Consider the following 25,929-nt stretch of genomic DNA (forward strand, 5'->3'; position numbering starts at 1 on the left):
TTCATAAATCCTTCCGCCGACACGTCAACTCCCAAGTATCTGAAAACATTCACTTCTTCCATACTCCTCCTCTCCAATTTGATATCCAATTTTTCTTTATCTAAATCATTTGATACTCTCATCACCTTACTCTTTTCTATGTTCACTTTCAACTTTCTACGTCCACAGCAGGACTCGAACTTGCAAACTCTGTACCAAGTACACAGTACTTTACCACGGAGCCAGACCCCAGATGAAATAACTTTCAAAACAAGCCTGGTGTCCCGGGGTATGGGAAAATATCGTCTAGCTCCTGCTAGGCGCCCATACTTATCTGAGGTCTGGCTCCGTGGTAAAGTACTGTAGACTGATACAGAGTTTGCAGGTTCGAGTCCTGCCGTGGCTGTAGAGACAATTATATAATATATATATACATATATATACACACACATATATATATATATATATATATATATATATATATATATATATATATATATATATATATATATATATATATATTGTATATCGGAAGAGATCAAGATCCTACGACCGCAACGAGGATACCCGGAAATCTTGTATTACTGTGCCTGATCAGTCTTGTGTTAGCAGGGTGTGTGTACAACTTGGGTTGCTTTCTGAGTTACTGGGGCCCTTTGGTTGTATATGCCCCTCTCTTTTTTGGTCCTTCATGCTACACTCTGCCCCTTGGTTGTATATACCCCTTTGATTACCGGTCTTTAATGCTACACTGCCCCTTCTCGCTACATTCTGCCCCTTTGGTTGTGTATACCCCTTTGACCCCCGTCCTTCCTGCGTTACTGTGTCTAGTGTAGCTAATTGCTCAGAAAGACAGACTAGTAACGAGCACTCACGTTGGCACGTTCAGCACGTTGTTAAAAAGGTGGTGTTGGAGAGTGGTCCGGGGCTTCCCTCCCCGTACTATTTGCAGGGCGCACGGGTTCCTCTCGTGCCCGTCTCCCCATGCCCACACGCACGCCATCACGCACGCCAGCAGCAGGGTATTGTGTGTTAAAACCATCACTCTGGAAGGAAAAAAAAACATGAAAATTATATAATTTTTCTTCTGGTCGTTTTTATACACACCAGTTTAATGGCTTCACATTTTATTTTTGAGTTGAAATGTCATTTATTTAAATATCAAGTCACGAAATTTCTAATGTTAAGATAATTATCATGGAAAATACTAAAACCGTAAATGTGTTTAGGTGATGCTTGTTGGTCAGAATTGTTATGACGCCACTAGGAGTCTTTCAGGTTTAGCGTTTACAACCAATAGAAAAGGTTAAAGTTAGCGACTAAAATCATTGCTGTTTTAATATAAACTGCTGGAACACTGGATGAATTTAAAATAAAAATATAAGTAGATAAAATTAACAACATACTGTCGAGGCTTGGACAGTGTTACGCTTTTGACTGCGTAACGTAAATATAAGTCGTGATTCCTAAAGGGTAAACGACCCGCCTAGTCTAGAGGCAGTTATATTAATTAAAATAGAAAAAGAAACCACTCGACAACCAGCATGTACCTTCATACAAATTATGAAGCATAAATTTAAATGGTCAATGTATCATGAGGAAGGACACAAACTCACCTTTACCAAGATATAATATATAAATTACCATGGAAAATGCTGAACCTAAATGTGTTAGGGTGATGCTTGTTGGCCAGAATTGTTGTTATGATGCCATTACAGTCTACTCTGCTACAATCAACATCACCATACTCCAGTTCATCTTTACCCAGTACTCACATTATCTCACTAGCACACTGCTACTAGTGAGTAAAACAAAATATATAAATATTTATAAACAGGGAGGCTCCATGACACCCGCTTTCCCTCTTTCTGCCGGTTTGTCTACCAGCAGGCAAAAAAACCACCATAATAGTTTTTCCAAAACTTAAACAAGCCTCTGCACACTAGGGCCTAACAGGTAAACATGAAAGCACTTAAAACAAAATAACCTAGGGTATAAATTTACCAAAAAACCCACCCCCACCTACTTACACCAACGCCTAACCATGACATCTCCCCGCCGCCTCTCGTCTCGTACTAATACACATTTCTTTGTGCAAATTTTGTTGATGGTCCACATTTTGGACAACTTTTGGAATTTTGTGTACATAGTGTATTCTGTACGTTTTTTATATATAAATTATAAAATTAAAGTTAGTTGGAATAGTGCATATAGAAAATGCTATGACGTTAGTTTGTATGCAATTCCCCAAATGGTTGTGCAACAATTGTCTTAAAATAACATGATTCTTAATGATTTAGGTTATAAGAGTTTTCATATCATGTATATATATATTGGGGAAAAGCTAAGTACATGAAAAGGGGGTTGTGTCACTATTATGTGGTGGCAAGGGTTCCTCATCCTGCACATTGCAGGTGTTGTGTGAGTGTTACCAGTGTGTAAGGGTTTAGTTCAATGGATCGGTATATATTGTGGTGAGATTGTAAATTGTGTAAGTTTTGACATTGGTCCATATGTTGGACAAAAACAATTTTTTTGTGTGTACAATTTGGTACTATGTAAGTTTTAAATAAAATATAAAAAAAAAATACACACACTTCACTCTCCTCTCCTGGCCACACTGACCAGGAATAATACATACACAATTTCAAAACATATCCCGGAAAATGACATATATGGAGCGTTTTTTATAACAATATTCACTACAGTACACTGCGTAATAGACACGAAAACTTATTTAGTATATTAGACCACCAAAATTCAGATTTAATCACCAAAAACATTAAAAAACAAAGTGAAATAACAAGTCCTTAAAGAAAATATTGCAAGATGTAAGTCGACTGTACTAATTTTTTTTTTCTAAAATCACTGCTGTCTATACATACACCTTGACGATTATAAAACTCGGGCCTAATATGCTACGTTATTAAAATATGGTTGGTCTGATTTAAGTGTCACGAAATAGTCTCAGTATCAGTTAGTTTGTATAAAGGATGGTACCTCCACTTCCCCATTACATAGCCACGTACATGGCCCAGAAAGTCACCGAGGCACAAAATTACTGAAGAGTGAACTTAATATAACATTTGCCTCCGCGTCTGTCTTGTTTTCCCTACGCCATTGGATTTACAGGATAAGAGGTATTTACTCTACCTCATCTTATTTCAATTTAACAGTTGGCTAGCACTTTGATACCTATTTACTGCTAGATGAACAGGAAGGGGCAGCTGGTGTAAACAGACTTGTCCATAGTCTTCCCTCTCCCGGGACTGAGTCCAAGTCCGGTTGTGAGCCAAAGGTCAGTGCACAGCACGCATTGAATACAAGAGTGAGGCTGACTGCTGGCAGGAGTTTTTGTTGACTCATCTATCCTTTCTTCATTAACAAGCAGTACTGAAATCCTTGTGGGTACGCAACATTGTTTTAACTTAATATTACCACTTGGGTTGTGGCCGCCAGAACATGATGAGGCGTTAACTACTAACAATGGCTCATGGCTCGTTCGGCTCGCTCAACCACTCATCCTGGCTCTCTGTGGATTGTCACTCTCACGCTGATACAACAAAAAATTGGAGATTCATAACAGGAAGACAAGGTGTTGTAAGCAGCTGTCATAACTCAGGCCATCGGTGCCACAAGCGGCACTAAAGACACTAGCAGTGCCAGAGGAAAAAAATAATGTTATTCTAATATTCATGGCAATAAATATCTAATATATTCAACGGAAATGTTAAATAATTATTGAGCAAGGTTATACAAATATACGCGAAGAAGTGAAAGTAAACTTTGTATTTATAAATGGGCAGATTTGAACATGCATAAAACTTCTCGTTGTTAGACTACAAAACAAAAACTATATAATTTAGAATATTTAAAGGAGTCAAAGATATGGGTATATACACCGAGATGTGTATATTTGAATATAGTGTACACATATATATAGCAAAAGGTATACTCGTATAGCTCAGTGTGTATATAGAACAATAGACATCAATGCAATATAATGCCCTCACAATGAGCTTTATCAATAAAGTCAATAACGGATCGCATTATACTACATTTATGTTTGTTTTGTCATCGTGTCGATATTTTATACTATTTATCTCCATCAGTGTAGATATGCTGATAGTTTAACCCCTATTATAGGTAATACATTAAAGTATTCCAGACTGGTGTGGAACACTGTGCGACACTCTAGCTTCATATCAATGACCTCCGACAAGGGAGCTGATTGTATCTGTGTCTGCAACCTTAATGACCCTTTGTGTAGTTGATAAGCTTCAGATTCACTTAACCAATTAACTAGTGAGGAATTCAGGGTTTATACACTGACAGGGATATATCTTATTCTCTGTTTTAAGAACTAAAGTATTTATGACTGGTGGTGGACAGTTGTCATCCAGCCGGCACTTGATTTTTAAGCTATATGTCTAATAAACCAACCAGGGAAAATATTAATGTTAGTTTTCCTGAGGAATATAATGAGGAAATAAGATTTACTGTTTATTTAATAAATTATTATTTTTATTAGTGTTTTAGATGAGAGACGAAAAGATTTACTGTTTATTTTATATTTGAAAAAAATAAATATTGTTTATTTTTGTATTTTTGTGTTTTAGAGACGGGGAAGTAAAGGAAAAAATTGGCGTCCTTGTTCACTCCCTCCAGAATATTACAAAGTTATTTTCCTGCTTGAGAAAAGTAATTCACACGATTATGTATCTGAAAGATAACTGAACTGCTATCATGCAATCATTAATATGAAAGCAACCAGCATCAGATACTGTTATAATTATCATTACATTCATGGGGGAGAGCTAAACCCGAGGGAAAGGCCTTCAGGTTTGATCCCAAGAAGAGGAGCACGGGTCCAATTTCTTGGATCAAAAGCCCCTCACCGTGTGAGGCTTCAAGAAACCTCATGGGTACAGAAGGCAAACCGTAAATTGTACACTATTGAATGTTTGTGTTTACTCTTCTGGTTGCGGTGGTTTTGAGTCTCAGCTCCTGGCCCATGTCTCATAAATGGTCATGACTGGGGCACCCTCCTGGCCTTGTGGGTCCTATCATACCTATTGTTAAAGCTGTGTACAAAGTCTTGGCTCCACCTGTGCACCCAGCTCATACTACTTCCCTGAGGCAGAAGAAATGCTTCATGACACCCATATAGATCAACTTCGTCTATCCATTAGCTAAGACCCTATGTTCCAGTTTCTCTCCTCTCTAATAGCATTTCTATCTTTTATCCTCTGTTTTCTATCCTCAAATGACATTTCTAGTTCTTTTAATGTCTTCAGGTTATTTTCCTCAACTCCCGTATTATTCTCATAGTGAATTTCTACACTGTATTGATGGGTTGTGGGTTCCATGCTGGTGCTGTATACGCGATGGTAAAACTGATGTATGTATAATTTATCACCATTTAATTAGCTTTTCATTGATGTTTTTGAAAGCTCGTTCTCACTCACTTAACAGACAGCGTACGATCAAGAAGTGTCTTCTGTCTCTATCGCAGCTGGGCCTGGGGCCCCTCAGGGCAGCCTAGACACACTGCCTGTATAAGAACTCCAAATAAAACTACGCCTCCGAAGAGTATTATTCACCGCTAATCATTGATATATATATATATATATATATATATATATATATATATATATATATATATATATATATATATATATATATATATATATATATTATTCGACTCCATACGAGGGACACGAGACTCGTCTTCCTTATATCCTTCAGACCACAGTACGCCTGCGAACCACAACCTTTCTCCCATTGTACCTCATGAGAGTTACCTTCCTGGTATCCCTCTACTCTTCCCTCTCCCCATAATCTAAGGTGACAGATGGTGGTTCATGTTGTACCACACTCTGCCAGTACAATTCTAAATATATCGAATAATGATAAAATTAAACATATTACAGTCACTTTCTTACTGAAGGATATAATTCACTGAGACAAAACAGGAGAGAATGTTTGTCTCACACTTTATGTGAGATCTTTTTCTGCTAAAGAGAATTTTAGAGGTCAAAACATAATAAAAAAAAATCCTGTTTTTATTTTCAAATGTATCTTCTCTACTGACAAATGTTCATTACACTTTGATTCATCAACGTTATCGTTCGTGATTTTTCAACTTTTTCCGCTTAAGTATTTATCTTCTGATTTCCTATGTCCTTCAAGAAAATTATCATGACTTCTTTTAATCTAACTTCGTAAATAAATTAAATAATCTAAATGCTGAAGCTCATCTTTTTTTCTACATTTTTCAGTACTTATTTGTATTGATTAGTACAGACAAGAACACCATTGTATAATGTAATTGTGGTCAAAGGAAGAATTTATGGCGTAACCTTCGAGCTGTATGAAACTGAGTCAGTTACTGGATTATGAACACTTATGCAGTGTTGCCTTGGCATCATTATTTTATTCATGGGGAGGAACCAAATACATACGAGTTATACAGGGCCTTGAGAACAGTATGAAATCAGGTTGGATCCAGCATCAACTCGTGCAGCCATGAAAGTTCCTTGGCTTCAGATCTCTTTTTGATCAGAATTCCTTGATCTTGTTCACATTGCCTCGTTAAGTTTTGTACAAATGAGTTGATAAGTGCATTGATTATTCTCCACACTTACGAGAGACCTTCCAAGTGTCCAATTTGGCACTGCATCTGCCACCTCTGGAGCTCCGTGGCGTCCTTGCAACTTACTTGCCACTTCTGGAGGAGAGGATTGGACATTCATGGCAGTGGAGATGTACAGGAGTAGGGCAGACATACTATCCAGAAGCCAGACAACATTTTAACATGTATACCACCTGCAGTACTCAACATGTATACCACCTGCAGTACTCAACATTTATACCACCTGCAGTACTCAACATTTATACCACCTGCAGTACTCAACATGTATACCACCTGCAGTACTCTACAGCGACTTCACTCACATCTTCCTCTCCTTCACTTACAAGTCAACGCAGAATTACGTACTACTTAATAAAGATCTTAACAGATCGCAACGTTGTCCCCAATAAAAGTTCATTCTGCAAATGTCCGTCCTTTACTATAAAAGAGACAGCACAACGTTAGATAACTTTATTAAAGTAAATATCTCTCCCCACAGAGGTTTTATTCACTGACTTAATATAGTCTTTGGTAAGCCAAAAATAATTCGTTAATCAAATTACCTAACACTGCATAAGCGTCTCTTACATTTAACGATTTGATGTAAGGAGGAGCCAGTGTGTCTGGCGCTGCTGGGACGCGGGGTGAGGGACTGATTACATTATCTTTACCTCACTACTATACCTGCTGGCTCTGTATTTGACTGAAGAAGTCTACTGTGTAGGCGAAACTTTTCAACAATAAAGATACCCAAGTGTTGCACATGTGTCTTAAACATCACTAGTATGGGTTTTACTTCTTCCTGCAGATATATCATTCAGTAATTATAAACAGAATTTTTAAATGGGTGGACTGGTAAGCCAGCGGAAGGCCTCGGTCAGATGACCAAGAGCTCCAGCTGCAGATCATCGTATGACTAAAGACCCGAAACAGGAAAGACTTGTCCAGTTTCCTGACTAACTTACCTAACCTAACCTAATCCCTATAATCCCTATAAATATTTATAACTGAAAGGTATTTTAACCCAAAACCAAAAAAAAAAATATATTTATTATTCTCGTTTGGATTAGGTTAAATTATATTAACCTTCATTTACGTTTTTGTTTTCTTAACACATCAGCCGTTTCCCAACAAGGCAGGATAACCTGAAGAAGAAGAAACACTTTCATCATCATTCATTCCATCACTGTCTTGCCAGAGACGCGCCTACACAACAGTTAAAAAATTGCAACATCAACACCCGTCCCTCACCCTCCAGGACTCAAGTCCGACTTCCCGGACTTGAGTCCTGGAGGTGTAATAAAACAGAACGTATAATTAATAAAGCAAAATGGATGGCTTGCGTCAGGCAGCGTGGAGAGTATTGTAGCATCCTAGAGCGTTCATTTTCTACCGTCAGGTAAATTTAATAAAAGTTGGAGGAAGAGTTGTGAGGTGAACCATGAGGTTCACACCTTCCGAGAAACCAGTAATATGTCGTGGTTCTCTTACCAAACATAATCCTGCGCCTACGTTATCTACTGAATATTGAATTTAAAGCATCATAAGTTTTACTTATCCTTAATATTCATCAAACAGGAATAAAATTTCAAATAAGAGGAGACTGATTATTATGATTAAAAAAAAAAACTTCATCAAAAATTTGATGGTACAGTAAATGTGGTCATCATGTACGTGATGAGCACTTACTGTGTCAACACTGAGGTCTTCGTGTAGCAGTGTCCTCAGCTGTGAGCACTTGTCTCAGTGTCCTCAGCTGTGAGCACTTGTCTCAGTGTCCTCAGCTGTGAGCACTTGTCTCAGTGTCCTCAGCTGTGAGCACTCGTCTCAGTGTCCTCAGCTGTGAGCACTTGTCTCAGTGTCCTCAGCTGTGAGCACTTGTCTCAGTGTCCTCAGCTGTGAGCACTTGTCTCAGTGTCCTCAGCTGTGAGCACTCGTCTCAGTGTCCTCAGCTGTGAGCACTTGTCTCAGTGTCCTCAGCTGTGAGCACTCGTCTCAGTGTCCTCAGCTGTGAGCACTTGTCTCAGTGTCCTCAGCTGTGAGCACTTGTCTCAGTGTCCTCAGCTGTAAGCACTTGTCTCAGTGTCCTCAGCTGTAAGCACTTGTCTCAGTGTCCTCAGCTGTGAGCACTTGTCTCAGTGTCCTCAGCTGTAAGCACTTGTCTCAGTGTCCTCAGCTGTGAGCACTTGTCTCAGTGTCCTCAGCTGTGAGCACTTGCCTCAGTGTCCTCAGCTGTGAGCACTTGTCTCAGTGTCCTCAGCTATGAGCACTTGTCTCAGTGTCCTCAGCTGTGAGCACTTGTCTCAGTGTCCTCAGCTGTAAGCACTCGTCTCAGTGTCCTCAGCTGTGAGCACTCGTCTCAGTGTCCTCAGCTGTGAGCACTTGTCTCAGTGTCCTCAGCTGTGAGCACTTGTCTCAGTGTCCTCAGCTGTGAGCACTTGTCTCAGTGTCCTCAGCTGTAAGCACTCGTCTCAGTGTCCTCAGCTGTGAGCACTCGTCTCAGTGTCCTCAGCTGTGAGCACTTGTCTCAGTGTCCTCAGCTGGGAGCACTCGTCTCAGTGTCCTCAGCTGTGAGCACTTGTCTCAGTGTCCTCAGCTGTGAGCACTTGTCTCAGTGTCCTCAGCTGTGAGCACTCGTCTCAGTGTCCTCAGCTGTGAGCACTCGTCTCAGTGTCCTCAGCTGTGAGCACTTGTCTCAGTGTCCTCAGCTGTGAGCACTTGTCTCAGTGTCCTCAGCTGTAAGCACTCGTCTCAGTGTCGTCAGCTGTGAGCACTTGTCTCAGTGTCCTCAGCTGTGAGCACTTGTCTCAGTGTCCTCAGCTGTGAGCACTTGTCTCAGTGTCCTCAGCTGTGAGCACTTGTCTCAGTGTCCTCAGCTGTGAGCACTTGTCTCAGTGTCCTCAGCTGTGAGCACTTGTCTCAGTGTCCCCAGCTGTGAGCACATGTCTCAGTGTCTTCAGCTGTGAGCACTTGTCTCAGCGTCCTCAGCTGTGAGCACTCGTCTCAGTGTCCTCAGCTGTGAGCACTTGTCTCAGTGTCCCCAGCTGTGAGCACATGTCTCAGTGTCTTCAGCTGTGAGCACTTGTCTCAGCGTCCTCAGCTGTGAGCACTCGTCTCAGTGTCCTCAGCTGTGAGCACTTGTCTCAGTGTCCTCAGCTGTGAGCACTCGTCTCAGTGTCCTCAGCTGTGAGCACTTGTCTCAGTGTCCTCAGCTGTGAGCACTTGCCTCAGTGTCCTCAGCTGTGAGCATTTGTCTCAGTGTCCTCTGCTGTGAGCACTTGTGTCAGTGTCCTCAGCTGTGAGCACTTGTGTTAGTGTCCTCAGCTTTGAGCACTTGTCTCAGTGTCCCCAGCTGTGAGCACTTGTCTCAGTGTCCTCAGCTGTGAGCACTTGTCCCAGTGTCCTCAGCTGTGAGCATTTGTCTCAGTGTCCTCAGCTGTGAGCACTTGTCTCAGTGTCCTCAGCTGGGAGCACTTGTCTCAGTGTCCTCAGCTGGGAGCACTTGTCTCAGTGTCCTCAGCTGTGAGCATTTGTCTCAGTGTCCTCAGCTGTGAGCACTTGTGTCAGTGTCCTCAGCTGTGAACATTTGTCTCAGTGTTCTCAGCTGTGAACATTTGTCTCAGTGTCCTCAGCTGTGAGCACTTGTCTCAGTGTCCTCAGCTGTGAACATTTGTCTCAGTGTTCTCAGCTGTGAGCATTTGTCTCAGTATCCTCAGCTGTGAGCACTCGTCTCAGTGTCCTCAGCTGTGAGCATTTGTCTCAGTGTCCTCAGCTGTGAGCATTTGTCTCAGTGTCCTCAGCTGTGAGCACTTGTCTCACTCAGAGTCTTGTAACTTCCAGAGAACAGATGACACCTATGTTAGGGGTATTTTAACATAAAAAAAATTGATCCCATGCAAGGACCAGAACAACCATCCGTTTCACTTTTTTTTTTTTAGCCATGAACAAACCTGAAGCAAGGTGATGCAGAGTTTGAACCAACATGACGCTGGTGTCTGTGTCTGTCTGTAAAAATACCACAGTGAAAACGGGAAATAAAACCTCAGCGCTTGTATGTGTTTACACACATATCTTCAGGTATTCCTATGAAGATATGTGTGTAAGCACATACAAGCGATCAGGCTTTATTTAATATTATTTGTACGGTATTTTTTTCATTGCAATCTCTCGACCAACAGGCTCTGAGACACTCCATGAACTGTTACAGGCGTTCATTACGCTAAATAACTTGTATATTATTAGTTATATATATATATATATATATATAGTGTGTGTGTGTGTGTGTGTGTGTGTGTGTGTGTGTGTGTGTGTGTGTGTGTGTAATATATACACGGGCTATCATTATAATTATGAGGAAGCGCTGAACCAGTAATTATCATTATTATATTGTTGTGGGAGCGACAAACTAAGGGTCAGACATCCTTAATCTCCTCTGGAAGGCTGTAGTTTGTAGCAGGTATGCAGAGCAGAGCGTGGGAAATATATTGAGGCAATTTGTATACACTTAACTGTGTGCTCTATGCACAAGTAATTTAAGCCGTTGTTAAAGAACCAGTTGGCATCTGTCATGATCACCATGCAACACGAAGTTATAGTTGTGAGAGCATCCCACCGTCTGCCGCAAGTTTCAACAACCGCAAACTGTCACATGGCGTTCTTTAATTCATCACCTGGCAATAATTGGCACAAGAGAGACCCTGGCTCTCACAACATGACCAGCTGTTAGCTTTCGTAACCCAGGTACAGTTAACAGCAAAATTAGTCTGCCTCTACTATGTTAGGTAAGAGGACACATGTGCAACTACTGCAGCATTTTATTGTGGTAACGTTTCGCTCTCCAGGAGATTTGTCAAGCCACAATAAAATGTCGCATTAGTCGCATGTGTTGTTTTACCTAACATATTGACGGTAATTCTATCAACATTATTACCATTACTATGCAGCCGGGTTAAGGCTGTTGATTATATATATTTATATATATTTATACATATATTTATATATATGCATATATATATATATATATATATATATATATATATAAATATATGTATAAATATATATAAATATATATAAGATATATATAGTATAAATATATATAAGATATATATAGTATAAATATATATAAATATATATATGTATATATAAAATGGGGTCCACCTCTGGTGTAAATTGTGGGACCCATAGCCTAGGAGAAGTGGATAAAAAGGCTTCAAGGAAGAATATTTGGATTTCTTCCTGAAGCTGTTTGAATATTCCACAATGATGGTCTAAATATCCCCTAAATGTATAACTTTTTTTACATAAATTTAAAGTACACTATGTAATGGTCCAGGACGGACCGACACGTCATCCAGTTACAGTTTCCAGTTTAAGATAAGTTTGTGGGTTAATTTATTCCATCTTCGGTATTGGGATTCGTTCCTCTAACGTACGTGTTTCTTATGTTCAAATTAATACGTGGTAATAGAGTACGCAAAGATTTTTAACTAAATAAATCAAGATATACATTACGAGTATTACAATAAACTTTTACCTTTTGAGTCAGTTTTCCCAAAGTCAGTGGATAGTAACAGACCCGCCGTGAAGTCTCTGTAGGATACACAATACACCTAATTTACCTCTGTAGGCTATTAATAGGTCTGTATGTTTGTATAAGGTCAGCATAGAAAAGACGGAAACTTTTGAAAAGAAGAGTGTAGGCCTCTAGAGAGTCTGAATTAAAAAAATCAGGCTTGGAATAAGTCTGGAGCTCATAGTCTAGTTGCGTAATGGGTGTGCAAGACAGTATTAGCTCGTAAAAAAAGTCTGCAGCAGGAGAGCCGGTAATAGATGACTGGACATGTTCTGTGCCGCAGGGAGCTTGAATTACGAGAATTTTCCTTTAATAGTAGGGAGTAGGTAGGTAGCAAGAAGGGAAAATTATTATTATTATAATCAAAAAGAAGCGCTAAGCCACAAGGACTATACAGCAGCAAGAAGGGAAAAGGGCTCTAGTGGACGATAGGGAGAGGGAAGAGGGGAACACCAGAGACCTAGTTGGTATAAACCGGTCCACTGGGGGGGGGGGGAGTATTGTCTCGATCTAGTTGCATCGTTACGTCGGAGACATCTAGGCTTGTCAGTCGGTTGACTGAAAGGAATTGGTGTTTGTTTCTGGCAGCGTGCATGCAGCCTGTCTGAATAATTTGTCCAATTTTCTACCCTCGGCCTCTCTTCCTTCCAATGTGTATTTGAATTTGCAAGTTCATTCTGAGCCTGAGGTATGTTGGCATTTAGACCATTGTAGGCGACTGTCTTGTTGAATGTGTCACCTATACTTAGTGTCGCAAGAAAGTGCTCAATGAATGGAGAGGCTGAAAGCCTCCTGTTTCCTGCATGTTCCACTCCAGTGAGCGGGAAACAGAGTTAAGCAACGTAGTCTTGATAGAGATTATATTTTTTTTACTCTCATAAAAATTGGAAAGACAGACTTATAATGTCCTACACACTGTAATTTTCTCAACTGAGCGTACCCTCCCCCTCCCCCCTCTCTCTTGTAAGGGAAGCATATTGCCTCTTGTAGACTCCTTTACACCAACCCCTTATTTCACGCACTCACACACAGACATTAGGAAGTACTTGATTCGCTTGAAGGTGGCAAGCGGAACGAACTAGACAAAGAGAAGAGAAGCAAAACATTCAGATATTTTAGACAGTTTCCAGAATAGGTTAAGACGTGACCCTGGAGGTTAGTAATCAGTAAAGACGGTGATAAGAGACGGAGTTACGAGCGGTTAATCGACTACAAACAAAACCAGGTGAGCACAACTAGGCAAGTACATACTCACGGGATCTGTAAGTAATAAGTTTATTATCTGGAGAGAGTTCCGGGGGTCAACGCCCCCGCGGCCCGGTCTGCGACCAGGCCTCCTTAGGTCAGTGTCCCAGGATGCGACCCACACCAGTCGACTAACACCCAAGTACCCATTTTACTGATGGGGAACATAGACAACAGGTGGAAAGAAACACATCCAATGTTTCTACTCTGGCTGGGAATCGAACCCAGGCCCTCGCCGTGTGAAGCGAGAGCGTTAACCACCAGGCCACCAGAGTCCCTTATACACAAATATATTTACATAGATTATCATATATAGCGGCATATGTGTAAAGAACCTAGGATAACCCCAAAAAGTCAGACAGAGTGACTTATTTCCATTGGGGTCCTTTATCCAAGGCTTGTATTAAATCATCCGAAAACAAGTGTCAACACTATACCGTATAACTGCAAGTGAAAGATTTGGATGGGTAAATGAATAGGACCACTTGAAATAATTTGGTGTCGTCATCATCGAGGTGGCAGTGAACATAGCAGACTCTTGAACATGTGTCTCACTTAGCTACTTGTCGATACTGTATACCATTATTTAAAGATCTGATGTATTATCTGAGGCCGTTGACTGCTCCCCCACCAGCAGTACTGTTCAGTTTACCTTCGTTGGAATTAATGGTTTGTCAGGGTGTTATTTGCCAGGGTGTTGTTTGCCAGGATGCTGTTTGTCAGGTTGTTTGCCAGGGTGTTGTTTGCCAGGGTGTTGTTTGCCAGGATGTTTGTCAGGGTGTTGTTTGCCAGGGTGTTGTTTGCCAGGGTGTTGTTTGCCAGGGTGTTGTTTGCCAGGGTGTTGTTTGCCAGGATGTTTGTCAGGGTGTTGTTTGCCAGGGTGTTGTTTGCCAGGGTGTTGTTTGTCAGGGCATTGTTTTCCAGGGTGTTGTTTGCCAGGGTGTTGTTTGCCAGGGTGTTGTTTGTCAGGGTGTTGTTTGCCAGGGTGTTTGCCAGGGTGTTGTTTGTCAGGGCGTTGTTTGCCAGGGTGTTGTTTGCCAGGGTGTTGTTTGCCAGGGTGTTGTTTGGCAGGGTATTGTTTGTAAGGGTGTTGTTTGCCAGGGTGTTGCTTGCTAGGGTGTTGTTTGTCAGGGCGTTGTTTGCCAGGGTGTTGTTTGTCAGGGCTTTGTTTGCCAGGGTGTTGTTTGCTAGGGTATTGTTTGTCAGGGTGTTGTTTGGCAGGGCATTGTTTGTCAGGGTGTTGTTTGCCAGGGTGTTGTTTGCTAGGGTGTTGTTTGTCAGGGCGTTGTTTGCCAGGGTGTTATTTGTCAGGACGTTGTTTACAAGGGTGTTGTTTGCCAGGGTGTTGTTTGTCAGGGCGTTGTTTGCCAGGGTGTTTGCCAGGGTGTTGTTTGCCAGGGTGTTGTTTGCCAGGGTGTTTGCCAGGGTGTTGTTTGCCAGGGTGTTGTTTGCCAGGGTGCTGTTTGCCAGGGTGTTGTTTGCCAGGGTGTTGTTTGCCAGGGTGTTGTTTGCCAGGGTGTTGTTTGCCAGGGTGTTGTTTGCCAGGGTATTGTTTGCCAGGGTGTTGTTTGCCAGGGTATTGTTTGCCAGGGTGTTGTTTGCCAGGGTGTTGTTTGCCAGGGTGTTTTTTGCCAGGGTGTTGTTTGCCAGGTTGTTTGCCAGGGTGTTGTTTGCCAGGGTGTTGTTTGCCAGGGTGTTGTTTGCCAGGGTGTTGTTGCAGGGTGTTAGCTCTTCCGCATCGGTAATTTTTGTTGTCATAGCCACGTCTGGTAAACATCTTATGTAACCTCTTGCGTACAACTCTCTTATTAAAGAAACTATAACGATACGGTTAAAAACAACTCTGGTAGTTTATTGCTTCCAACTAAAAATTCACTGAAAATTTTCCCCAACATTTGCTTCACTAAAACTTTCAAACAGCGATAATTTTAGATGCGGATATGGCGTTACTAAAACAGGTCAATAACTCGTGTTGTGGTAGTGAAAGTCGGAGTAAAACACACCAGGTGTTACTTTCTTGTGGGGAAGTGAAGTATTTGGTGGACGCCAGGGCCTCAAGGCAGGCAACTGAGAGGGAAAAAAGTAACAGCGCGCTGGCCATTGTTCTCTATGTGACAGGTTTATATTTTACCACATCGGCTGTCTCCCACCAAGGTAGACCGACGCCCCCCCCCCACACAAAAAAAATGAAAACAATCATTCAATAGCCTTCTTGCCAGCACTGTGATGTTTGTACACTTTTAGTAAGAAACTATTGAAGGAATGATGGGCAATGTTTTGGTTTAATCTACCTCGGCGGGAGACGCCCCTCCTGGGAATATATAATAATAATATCTTTATTTCTACATGTTATACAGGCCTAGCTGACATCAATGACATATTACTATATAGACAGTCGCTTGTTATGCAGATCATTTCGGCAAAATTAGGTCAATTTTGTCCCGGGATTCGACCCAGACCAGTCGACTAACACCCAGGTACCCATTTTACTGATGAGTGAAAGGAAACACGCCCAATGTTTCAGCTCTCGCCGGGAATCGAACTCGGACCCTCACCTTGTGAAGCGAGAGCTTTTTGCTGACTTCCCTAAATTCACAACCAGGCCACTGTCCTTGTTGAAACATATTATTGCCTGGATTGAAAACTAAAACATTAATGTTTGAATTAAACCCTTTAAAATTTTACCTAAAATTCTATGTTGTAATATGGCAGGGATAACAACTTGTTGCACACTGTAGCTGACATAGTGAATAATGCAGCAGCACACTGTAGCTGACATAGTGAATAATGCAGCAGCACACTGCAGCTGACATAGTGAATAATGCAGCAGCACACTGTAGCTGACATAGTGAATAATGCAGCAGCACACTGTAGCTGACATAGTGAATAATGCAGCAGCACACTGTAGCTGACATAGTGAATAATGCAGCAGCACACTGCAGCTGACATAGTGAATAATGCAGCAGCACACTGTAGCTGACATAGTGAATAATGCAGCAGCACACTGTAGCTGACATAGTGAATAATGCAGCAGCACACTGTAGCTGACATAGTGAATAATGCAGCAGCACACTGTAGCTGACATAGTGAATAATGCAGCAGCACACTGTAGCTGACATAGTGAATAATGCAGCAGCACACTGTAGCTGACATAGTGAATAATGCAGCAGCACACTGTAGCTGACATAGTGAATAATGCAGCAGCACACTGTAGCTGACATAGTGAATAATGCAGCAGCACACTGTAGCTGACATAGTGAATAATGCAGCAGCACACTGTAGCTGACATAGTGAATAATGCAGCAGCACACTGTAGCTGACATAGTGAATAATGCAGCAGCACACTGTAGCTGACATAGTGAATAATGCAGCAGCACACTGTATCTGACATAGTGAATAATGCAGCAGCACACTGTAGCTGACATAGTGAATAATGCAGCAGCACACTGTAGCTGACATAGTGAATAATGCAGCAGCACACTGTAGCTGACATAGTGAATAATGCAGCAGCACACTGTAGCTGACATAGTGAATAATGCAGCAGCACACTGTAGCTGACATAGTGAATAATGCAGCAGCACACTGTAGCTGACATAGTGAATAATGCAGCAGCACACTGTAGCTGACTTAGTGAATAATGCAGCAGCACACTGTAGCTGACTTAGTGAATAATGCAGCAGCACACTGTAGCTGACATAGTGAATAATGCAGCAGCACACTGTAGCTGACATAGTGAATAATGCAGCAGCACACTGTAGCTGACTTAGTGAATAATGCAGCAGCACACTGTAGCTGACTTAGTGAATAATGCAGCAGCACACTGTAGCTGACGTAGTGAATAATGCAGCAGCACACTGTAGCTGACATAGTGAATAATGCAGCAGCACACTGTAGCTGACATAGTGAATAATGCAGCAGCACACTGTAGCTGACATAGTGAATAATGCAGCAGCACACTGTAGCTGACATAGTGAATAATGCAGCAGCACACTGTAGCTGACTTAGTGAATAATGCAGCAGCACACTGTAGCTGACTTAGTGAATAATGCAGCAGCACACTGTAGCTGACATAGTGAATAATGCAGCAGCACACTGTAGCTGACATAGTGAATAATGCAGCAGCACACTGTAGCTGACATAGTGAATAATGCAGCAGCACACTGTATCTGACATAGTGAATAATGCAGCAGCACACTGTAGCTGACTTAGTGAATAATGCAGCAGCACACTGTAGCTGACTTAGTGAATAATGCAGCAGCACACTGTAGCTGACATAGTGAATAATGCAGCAGCACACTGTAGCTGACATAGTGAATAATGCAGCAGCACACTGTAGCTGACTTAGTGAATAATGCAGCAGCACACTGTAGCTGACTTAGTGAATAATGCAGCAGCACACTGTAGCTGACGTAGTGAATAATGCAGCAGCACACTGTAGCTGACATAGTGAATAATGCAGCAGCACACTGTAGCTGACATAGTGAATAATGCAGCAGCACACTGTAGCTGACATAGTGAATAATGCAGCAGCACACTGTAGCTGACATAGTGAATAATGCAGCAGCACACTGTAGCTGACTTAGTGAATAATGCAGCAGCACACTGTAGCTGACTTAGTGAATAATGCAGCAGCACACTGCGAGTGAACTATGTTTTATTGTTACATATATCTGTATAAAAGTTTGACTGCTGCGTTCTGTCTCTCGATGAATAAACCTGAATGAGGAATGGGGTGGGGGTGGGGGGTCATGCTCTCTCATTAACCAACCAGTTACCATCAGAATTCACCTAATTCATAAGCCTGTCCCTGGATAGATTATCCGTTTCGTCTACGCTAATTTTGACAACTTTGCCTGGTCTAAAATTATAATTCAGATTGTGAGGCTTGCTTCGAACTGTTCAAAAAATATACGCAAAAAAAGTTTATTTGGTACTATTCTGTTTTCTGTAGAGAGAGCGTCACTTGGCCATTTTTTTTTTTTTGTTCCCGGATTTACAAAAGTTAGTTTGTTTGTAACTGGGTAATGTGTATTTTGGTTGACGTGGTACACCCTCTCACAACCTGCCACACTTATTATTGGCATTCTCTGGTACATAAAACATTATATAAGTTAAACTCAGTTCGAAATTTTAACCTGTTCATGTTAACATCTGGAACGCGCGCGCAATAGCGATTAATTTGTCTTCCGCTCTCATTTACTGAAGTCCAGTTTTTGTATTAAAAGGGAAAGTTAATAATTGTGTTGTCTGTTTTAATGCTTGTCATTCCCTGATAGGCTAGCTGGTTCGCTGTCCGTTCCCTGGGCTAGACCAGCCACATTTGATACCACATTACTAAGTATTTTAACAAGCCACAGATATTTATCTGATAATCAGTTCTCTAAAGCGTCACTTTAGAGAATTTTATGCCAACTAAGCTTAAAGGCCACCAGAGTACAGTTTATACACCAGCCAGCCATACTGAACATATGTTGCAGATTAATAATTCTTGCAGGCCACGGAACATAGCTAGCCTACTAAACACAGCTGGTGGAAACTGCCTTTTCACATTAATATCCCTTATCATCTACACTTGCTCACCAACTTAAAATACATTTTGCGCATAATAATTACACAAGTTAATTGCTTTAGCGTGCATTTCACCCTCCAACGATATTTTGAGACCACACCCACGCTTTCTGGCTTCTTTTACGAGTAAACTTCACCCATGAATCATACTTATAGGTCACTCAGACCCCGGGATAAATCTTCATTTCTGGCACATGGAAATGACTAGTCATGAGAGGGGTGCGAAGCATTATGTAACACGCACATCGATAAGGTAACAAGTCAGATTTTGAAGGATTTCTGACAGGGTTAGAATTAACACTTCAGAGAAGTGGGACCTCCTCTGCCAGGTAGATGCTGGAGCAAGGAGACGAACGCTACTTAAAGAGGAGAGGAAGACGTAAATTTGTGGTTAAACCACAGAAAGGGAGAGAAATAACAGGGGAAAAAAGACAAATGTGATGAGAAATTAATCATGTGAAAGCAGAAATGAAAGTAGACTATAACATGGTTCGGCAACAGAGGGAATGTATGATGGGAATAGCAATGAAAAAGGCGGAACATACAGTGAAATTATGAGAATAGTTTTGAATTAATGACGAGTCGTTCAGAAAGGAATTTCCTCAGGTGACGGAGAGGTGCACTTGGCAGGATAAAGAGAGTAACACGGTCAGAGTTTGAAAAGGCGGTGGACCTGATGTAAATAAAAGGAAGAAAGGGTGGTAATAAGAGTTATTTTTAGTGTACTGGCTTTTTAAAGTCACTGAGGAGCGAAACGTAGCTAAAACGTCTCGGTTGCTCATGTGACCTGTTACATAATGAGGAATGTGCAGGAAATTAAATAATGAGAAGCAAACAAGGTTGATTGATTGACAGGACAATTTCCCTCAGAGTAAAGCTTTCTTTAAGTCACGACCTAACAAAGATTTACTGAAAGGCGGAGAGAGAGATACAACAAAGTGGAAAAAATTAGGAAAGCAGGAGAAGAGCGACTTTTTTGATGTATTTTACCCTGGCAAACGTAACGTAATGATGTTCCTTTTTAAGAAATATCTGCTAAAATAAGACATATGTAATACTAGAACCTATGTATCTTGTTTACTTGCTGGTACATACAAAGGTCATGTAACCTACAAAATCTCTCTTTCGCTAAATTACCTATACGGATTTGTTATTTTGTTGATATAAAAATATATTTTATGTAAATTTTCTGAACTTTTTCTTACAAAATATGTACACGCAAGGCAAACCGCAATGGGAAAAAAATATCTGGGTCTTCGACCTCAGGAAAAGGCCAGGCCCTTTCGTCCTACTAGGGAAACATACAGTATCCCGTAATATACACTAGCAACCTGTCATACTAGGGCCCAGCATCAATCCCTGCAGTACGCAGTATGCTTTCAAATGACTCGTGATACACGAGCCAGTGGAGACGTGTGTGGACATTTGAAGCATGACTTCTATTTCGTCTAACCTAGAGTGAACCCGATACGTTCTACACATAAATTGACAACTGAGTGGCTATTTGACCTGCATATTCCAAAGTGGACCAAATATAAACAAACCGGTTTGTTTCAAACCGGATACCACCTCGAACCAGATAACATTTAGAACCGGATACCTCCTTAACCGGATATTACATTAAGCAAGTGCAATTGGCCGATAAAAGGTTAGATATCCGCTGCATAGAATGGACGGAAAAATGTGGCAAGAGAAAAGTACTGGAGAAAGGAAGGTGAGAAGGATGAGTGTTAGAGAAAAAGGTTTCGGAGGAGAGGAAGCGGAGAAGAACGAGAGAAGAAAGGGCCGAAGTTTAACCTAGCTTTCCAAGGTTCGTCCAGGAGAGGCTCAAGAAAGCAAGGTTTTCGTGAAAGGTTAAAGGTTTTCACTGCATTAGATGTATTAGCTGTCAAACCTGTCTTTCCAATAAAGAAAAAAAAATATCGTTTAAGGGCCTCTGGAATGTCCTAAATACCACCGTCTAGTCATGAATGTGTTGTCTTACATTCTGCTGTATAACACAACATCAACTACCCTTGTCTGGACGTAACAGATATATTTTCATATTTAAATTAAGCCTCATACATCTCTAGTCGTTGTCTGGCAGTTCTGTCACAAGTCGAGACGTATAATATGCAAGATACCGAAATGCAACCACAATCTGCATTCACTCTTTTTGCATACGTTCTCTAATATACCATGTGACATTTTTGGCCCAGAAAAAATAGAGATAATAAAGGAAATGTTGTGCGTATTTAATGTTTCTTCGAAAGAGACCTGAATGACCCTTCGGTCATTAATTTTTCAATCCAACCTCAATATTATTATATTCACGGGGGGAGGGCTAATTCTTATGGGTCAAAGAACACCTGAAAATTGCATTAACTTCAAAGTAACAGAAATCTGTTATTCATCAATCAAGAGTCCCTCAACAGCATCAATAACTGTTATTACTGCAGTCAGCAGAGGCAGTACAACCCTCGTGGTTACTCAACACTTGGGAATGGGCGGTAATGTGCAATGATCCGAGAGAAGGAATGGTAACTCAATTCCTTGGATCATGAGCCCTTCACTAGCATCAAGACACCTTACTGGAAGAGTTACCAGCATCAAGGCACCCTCCTAGTGACCAACATCAAGGTACCTTACTAGAAGAATTACCAGCATCAAGTCGCCCTACTAGAAGAGTTACCAGCATCAAGGCACTCTATTAGAAGTGACCAGCATCAAGGCACCCTATTAGAAAAGTGACCAGCATCAGGGCACCCTCCTTGATTACTATAATAATCATAATTAACCGCTAAACCCACAAGGATCGCCCTCTTAGATTGGAAGCCTTGACTGAAAGTTCAGGGCTCTCTGTTTCCTACCTCATTTTTTTTTATCCAGACTTGTTTTGGGTGTTGTAGGGGAGGGGTGTTTTGTATCTATAACAGCATCGGGAAAATAAAGGGTGTATCGAAAGATATATTGAGAGAGTTAATGGGAATACCTTCCTCAATCCCCGTGTTTCAGTTTCATTAGACTAAAATTATTATCAGCATCACAAGACGGGATACCAAGTCAAGTCGGACACGACCTCAGGGATTAATACCACTTTAAAATGTTATACTTCAAAGTACAATGGTACAGTGAGGGTACTGCATTAAGGCAGTATGTCAAAGTACAGTACGAAATAAACTAATGCCACCTCAAAGTGAGATACCAAGGTAGTAATACGGAAGGTCCTGTAGCATACCGCTAGAATACTTTCTACTACCAGTATTCTTTCATATCTGCGTGTGTAGTTTTGGTCCCCTGGAAACTCTCAGTAACCAGCTGGGGGTAATTATTCTTGTTTAAATAACTGTAACTTAACTCATCAGTGTAACTGATACCCTATTACATATATAGATAACAATTTATACCGTCGTTTTCGGTAGTAGTAGTAGTAACAGCAGCAACGGATAGAAAAAGATGAGAAGTATCAAAGAAGCAGGAGAAACAAACAAGGCAACATCACCCAGAAATTGGAGCAAGGTTATCACAATAATAACAACAGTAGCAGAAGTGGCAGCAACAACAGCAACAGCAACAGCATCAACAACATTCGTCACGAATATGTTTTCTTTGTTACAATAATGAATCCTAGAACTGGAACGCTATGAGTAACGCAGCAGTAGTGACTGAACTTTAGTGACTATCGCTGCAGTCATAGAGGTGACCACGAAATCCAGTCCAGATTTCATGAATCCATTACAAAAATATGACAAAAGGTTATGAAAAAAAAGCAGTTCTCGGCATATGATAACGTAAATATGATAACGAAAAGTTTCCTGACTGGCCTGGGGGCAATGGCGTCATCAAATGGGATCATTCCCCCAAGCTTCCCTGATATCACGCCTCTACATAAGATAGGCTATCCTAATAGATGGAGTTTCCCAAGCGGTAGCAACTTCAGCTCGACTCGAACAAAACATATGTAGCCGCCGTACCTCATGAAACCTTACTGGAATGCTTAATGATATCTTCATTGTCCTACCGAATACTTGCAATTCAGGCTGACAGATATCAACACTGAGTTCCATCCTTCGTGATGGAATGTGACAGAAAAATAAGTAGTTTTAATTTCCATTATGTAAATATCATATAGAAAAAGGTGGAAGCGCACTGCTGATGTATCCAATTTTGTTTATAAAATAAATAATCAGATTTTTTGTGAGGACGACATTATATAACTCCATGCAAGAATATGTAATATAATCTGATGAAGAAAATCTAAATCTGATGGAGCATACAACGCACGGAGAATGGGAGGTAATTAGGTTGTCCGATGATCTATAATTTATTCTTTCACTCCCGTCTAGGAAGTGAAAGAATAAATTATAGCATGGGAAAAGTCACGGCGGATGTGTTGGTCAATAAGTGAAATGTGTGCTGAAATGTTGATCAGATGTGTTACGGCTACTAGGCGTGCACATGGTACCGTTGCTGCGTTACACAACCTTCAATTCTTTAAAAAAAATCCGATAGTTCGGTTCACATATGCGGGAAATAAATATTTCTCATTTATGTCATTTGACTGTTAAACACAGGCAGACAGGCTAACAGACTTCCAGGACAATTATTTATACCTTAAATTTGAATTGTACCTCCTAAGCCGAACAACGGCTAAGGAATATATTACATTAGGTGATTATTATATATAAAATAACAACAAACGTTCTAGATTCAACTTGAACGTGTACGCAAGTGTGTATGACGGGTGGCAGCCCACACTGCTACACTGGTGTGCCTCTCAGGTACTCACTCAACCTACTCAGTTTGACTCACGAAATCGTAATGACACGATTGCAAACAAGCCATACCACGGGCGGGGCTTGAACCCGCGGGTTTACAGCCCATAGAGAACACGCGGATCATTGAGACTGCAAGAGTAAAACTGGCTATAGTATTAATAGTAAAAATGCTTTCATTGCCGAAACAGTGATTAATATAAACACAAGTGTATACACTAGGACACACACACACACACACACACACACACACACACACACACACACACACACACACACACACACACACACACACACACACACCTCTGGATACATATGTAACCTTGTCTTCACGCTAGCAGTTTCGCGGACTGACAAACACGCAGCAAGTCTCAGTTGTGTAATTTGGCCCCTTGATCTTATTTCTTTCTCTCTCTCAAAATAAGAAAAAAAACCCAGTCCGGTTTAGCGGATATATTTCTGACAAAGGAGGCTAGCTACTAAAATATTTCAAATAATATTCCGGGTCAGCAGTCAAAGGTAAAAATGCCATGTCTTTTTTTATTGCTTAATGTCTACCTTCATCGTATATAATTTAGATGCAGTCGGTAAATACAGATCAAGATTTTGTTCACTTGTTGTCACTGACTAGGTTAAAAGTGCGTGTTACGCCTTATATAGGTCACCTTAACATTCTAGTTACATTGACCCAACACTTGCGGTGCGTGCCCCTAACCTGCTCTATCACGTCACTCAGGGTATTTATAAGCAAGAATGCCCTTGAACAGCTGGATATACTCTCCCTCTGCCTCAGATCTTGTGTGATTGTCTCCCATTTCCCAGGCATTGCATGACTCTCGAGGATTTAGAGCTTCCCGATTAATACAATAGCGCTTCCTGGAGGTCGTTCCAAGGGTCAACGCCCCCGCGGCCCAGTCCTTAACCAGGACTCCAATAACAGTGACAAAACAACAATAATAATAATAATATACAAAGGCGTGTATTTTTTAGTGTATATATATAGAGTCTTTCTTTAATTCTTACTGCGGTGATTAAAATATTCATGACTAATGGACTGGTGAATCGTTAACCTTAGTGACCCATGTACAGCAGACAGGGCTTTGAACCTACCGAACTAACATGGCCACGACGTCTGGACTCTTGAATTAGAGGTGAGACTTGAGCGTCGCCTTGACAATAGTTTGGAGTGTCACAACCTAGGCCAGAACACAAGGTGGTGACGCAAGGCAGTGTTCTCTTTCTCTTCGTTTCTTGGCGGCTGGCTTGTCTCTTGTCTCCACGAAATGGAAGTCCAGTTTTTTCTTTATTTAGGTCAGCCAGTTACAGAGGTAATTACCGTACATAACAGCAATCTGCATTAAAGTTAGGTTAGTTTATTGTCTTTATTATGCACGCCATACCCATCATGTGGGTGCTAGTCAAAAGATTACAGAGGTGCATAATGGGCCCAGTGACTAGGCCCCAAAGTTTAAATAATTGCAAAATTACAAATAGTCATTACAGATATAGAAAAGTGATACACAAATAACCCGCACATAAAAGAGAGAAGCTTACGATGACGTTTCGGTCCAAGTCGGACCGAAACGTCGTCGTAAGCTTCTCTCTTTTATGTGCGGGTTATTTGTGTATCGTTCCAGTCACGGTATTGTGCCTTTTTGTTATTTATAGAAAAGTGATATTTTGTGAGGATTTAACGTAAGGTGAAGAATACAAGTCTCAATACCTGGCTTGAACAATTTACAAATCACTCGCAGTTAAGAGATAAAAGTTCAGACGGCGTTTCTACCCGTCGTGGACCAATTGTGACTTAAAAATGGTCTTGGACCTCTCAAGGAGGTACCTAGACGCCGGTGAGGGTCAATTGGTCCAAGGAACTGGACTTACCAAACCATACCACGGGTGGGGATAGAACCCACGATCAGTCTCAAAACTCCAGCCCGTGGTATGGTTTGTTTGCAATCGTGTCATTACGATTTCGTGAGTCAACTGGACTTACCCTTCTCTTTCATGGATCGAACCTGATTATTTCCCATTCCTCAGGTCCTATATGACCCTTACTGGCTCTCAGCTTTCCCTCATTATAAAAAAATAATCCCCGTCTCAGCTTTCATCTTCAAATGTGGACTATTTGAGAATTAGTGTTTCTACCAAGTGATTTAAATCTATCGGGGGTCTCC

General features: G+C 41.1%; 1 protein-coding gene across 2 annotated transcripts in view; it reads right to left on the reverse strand.

Annotated features, from left to right (window-relative positions):
• cysu (Curly Su) overlaps positions 1–25,929 on the reverse strand; it is a 125,611-nt gene that overhangs the window by 41,059 nt on the left and 58,623 nt on the right. Inside the window, exons 1-2 of one of the 2 annotated variants that reach the window (XM_053773810.2) lie at positions 3,175–3,312; positions 855–1,025 (exon numbers count right to left, since the gene is read on the reverse strand). In XM_053773810.2, the coding sequence (XP_053629785.2) occupies positions 855–1,021 (167 nt within the window). In that variant the 5' untranslated portion in view covers positions 1,022–1,025; positions 3,175–3,312. Of the gene's footprint in view, positions 1–854; positions 1,026–3,174; positions 3,313–25,929 lie in introns of those variants that run through there. The other variant, XM_053773809.2, reaches the window with a different exon arrangement.

This window comes from Cherax quadricarinatus, chromosome 7 (genome assembly GCF_038502225.1).
Source record: "Cherax quadricarinatus isolate ZL_2023a chromosome 7, ASM3850222v1, whole genome shotgun sequence".
NCBI classification, from domain to species: Eukaryota; Metazoa; Arthropoda; class Malacostraca; order Decapoda; family Parastacidae; genus Cherax; species Cherax quadricarinatus.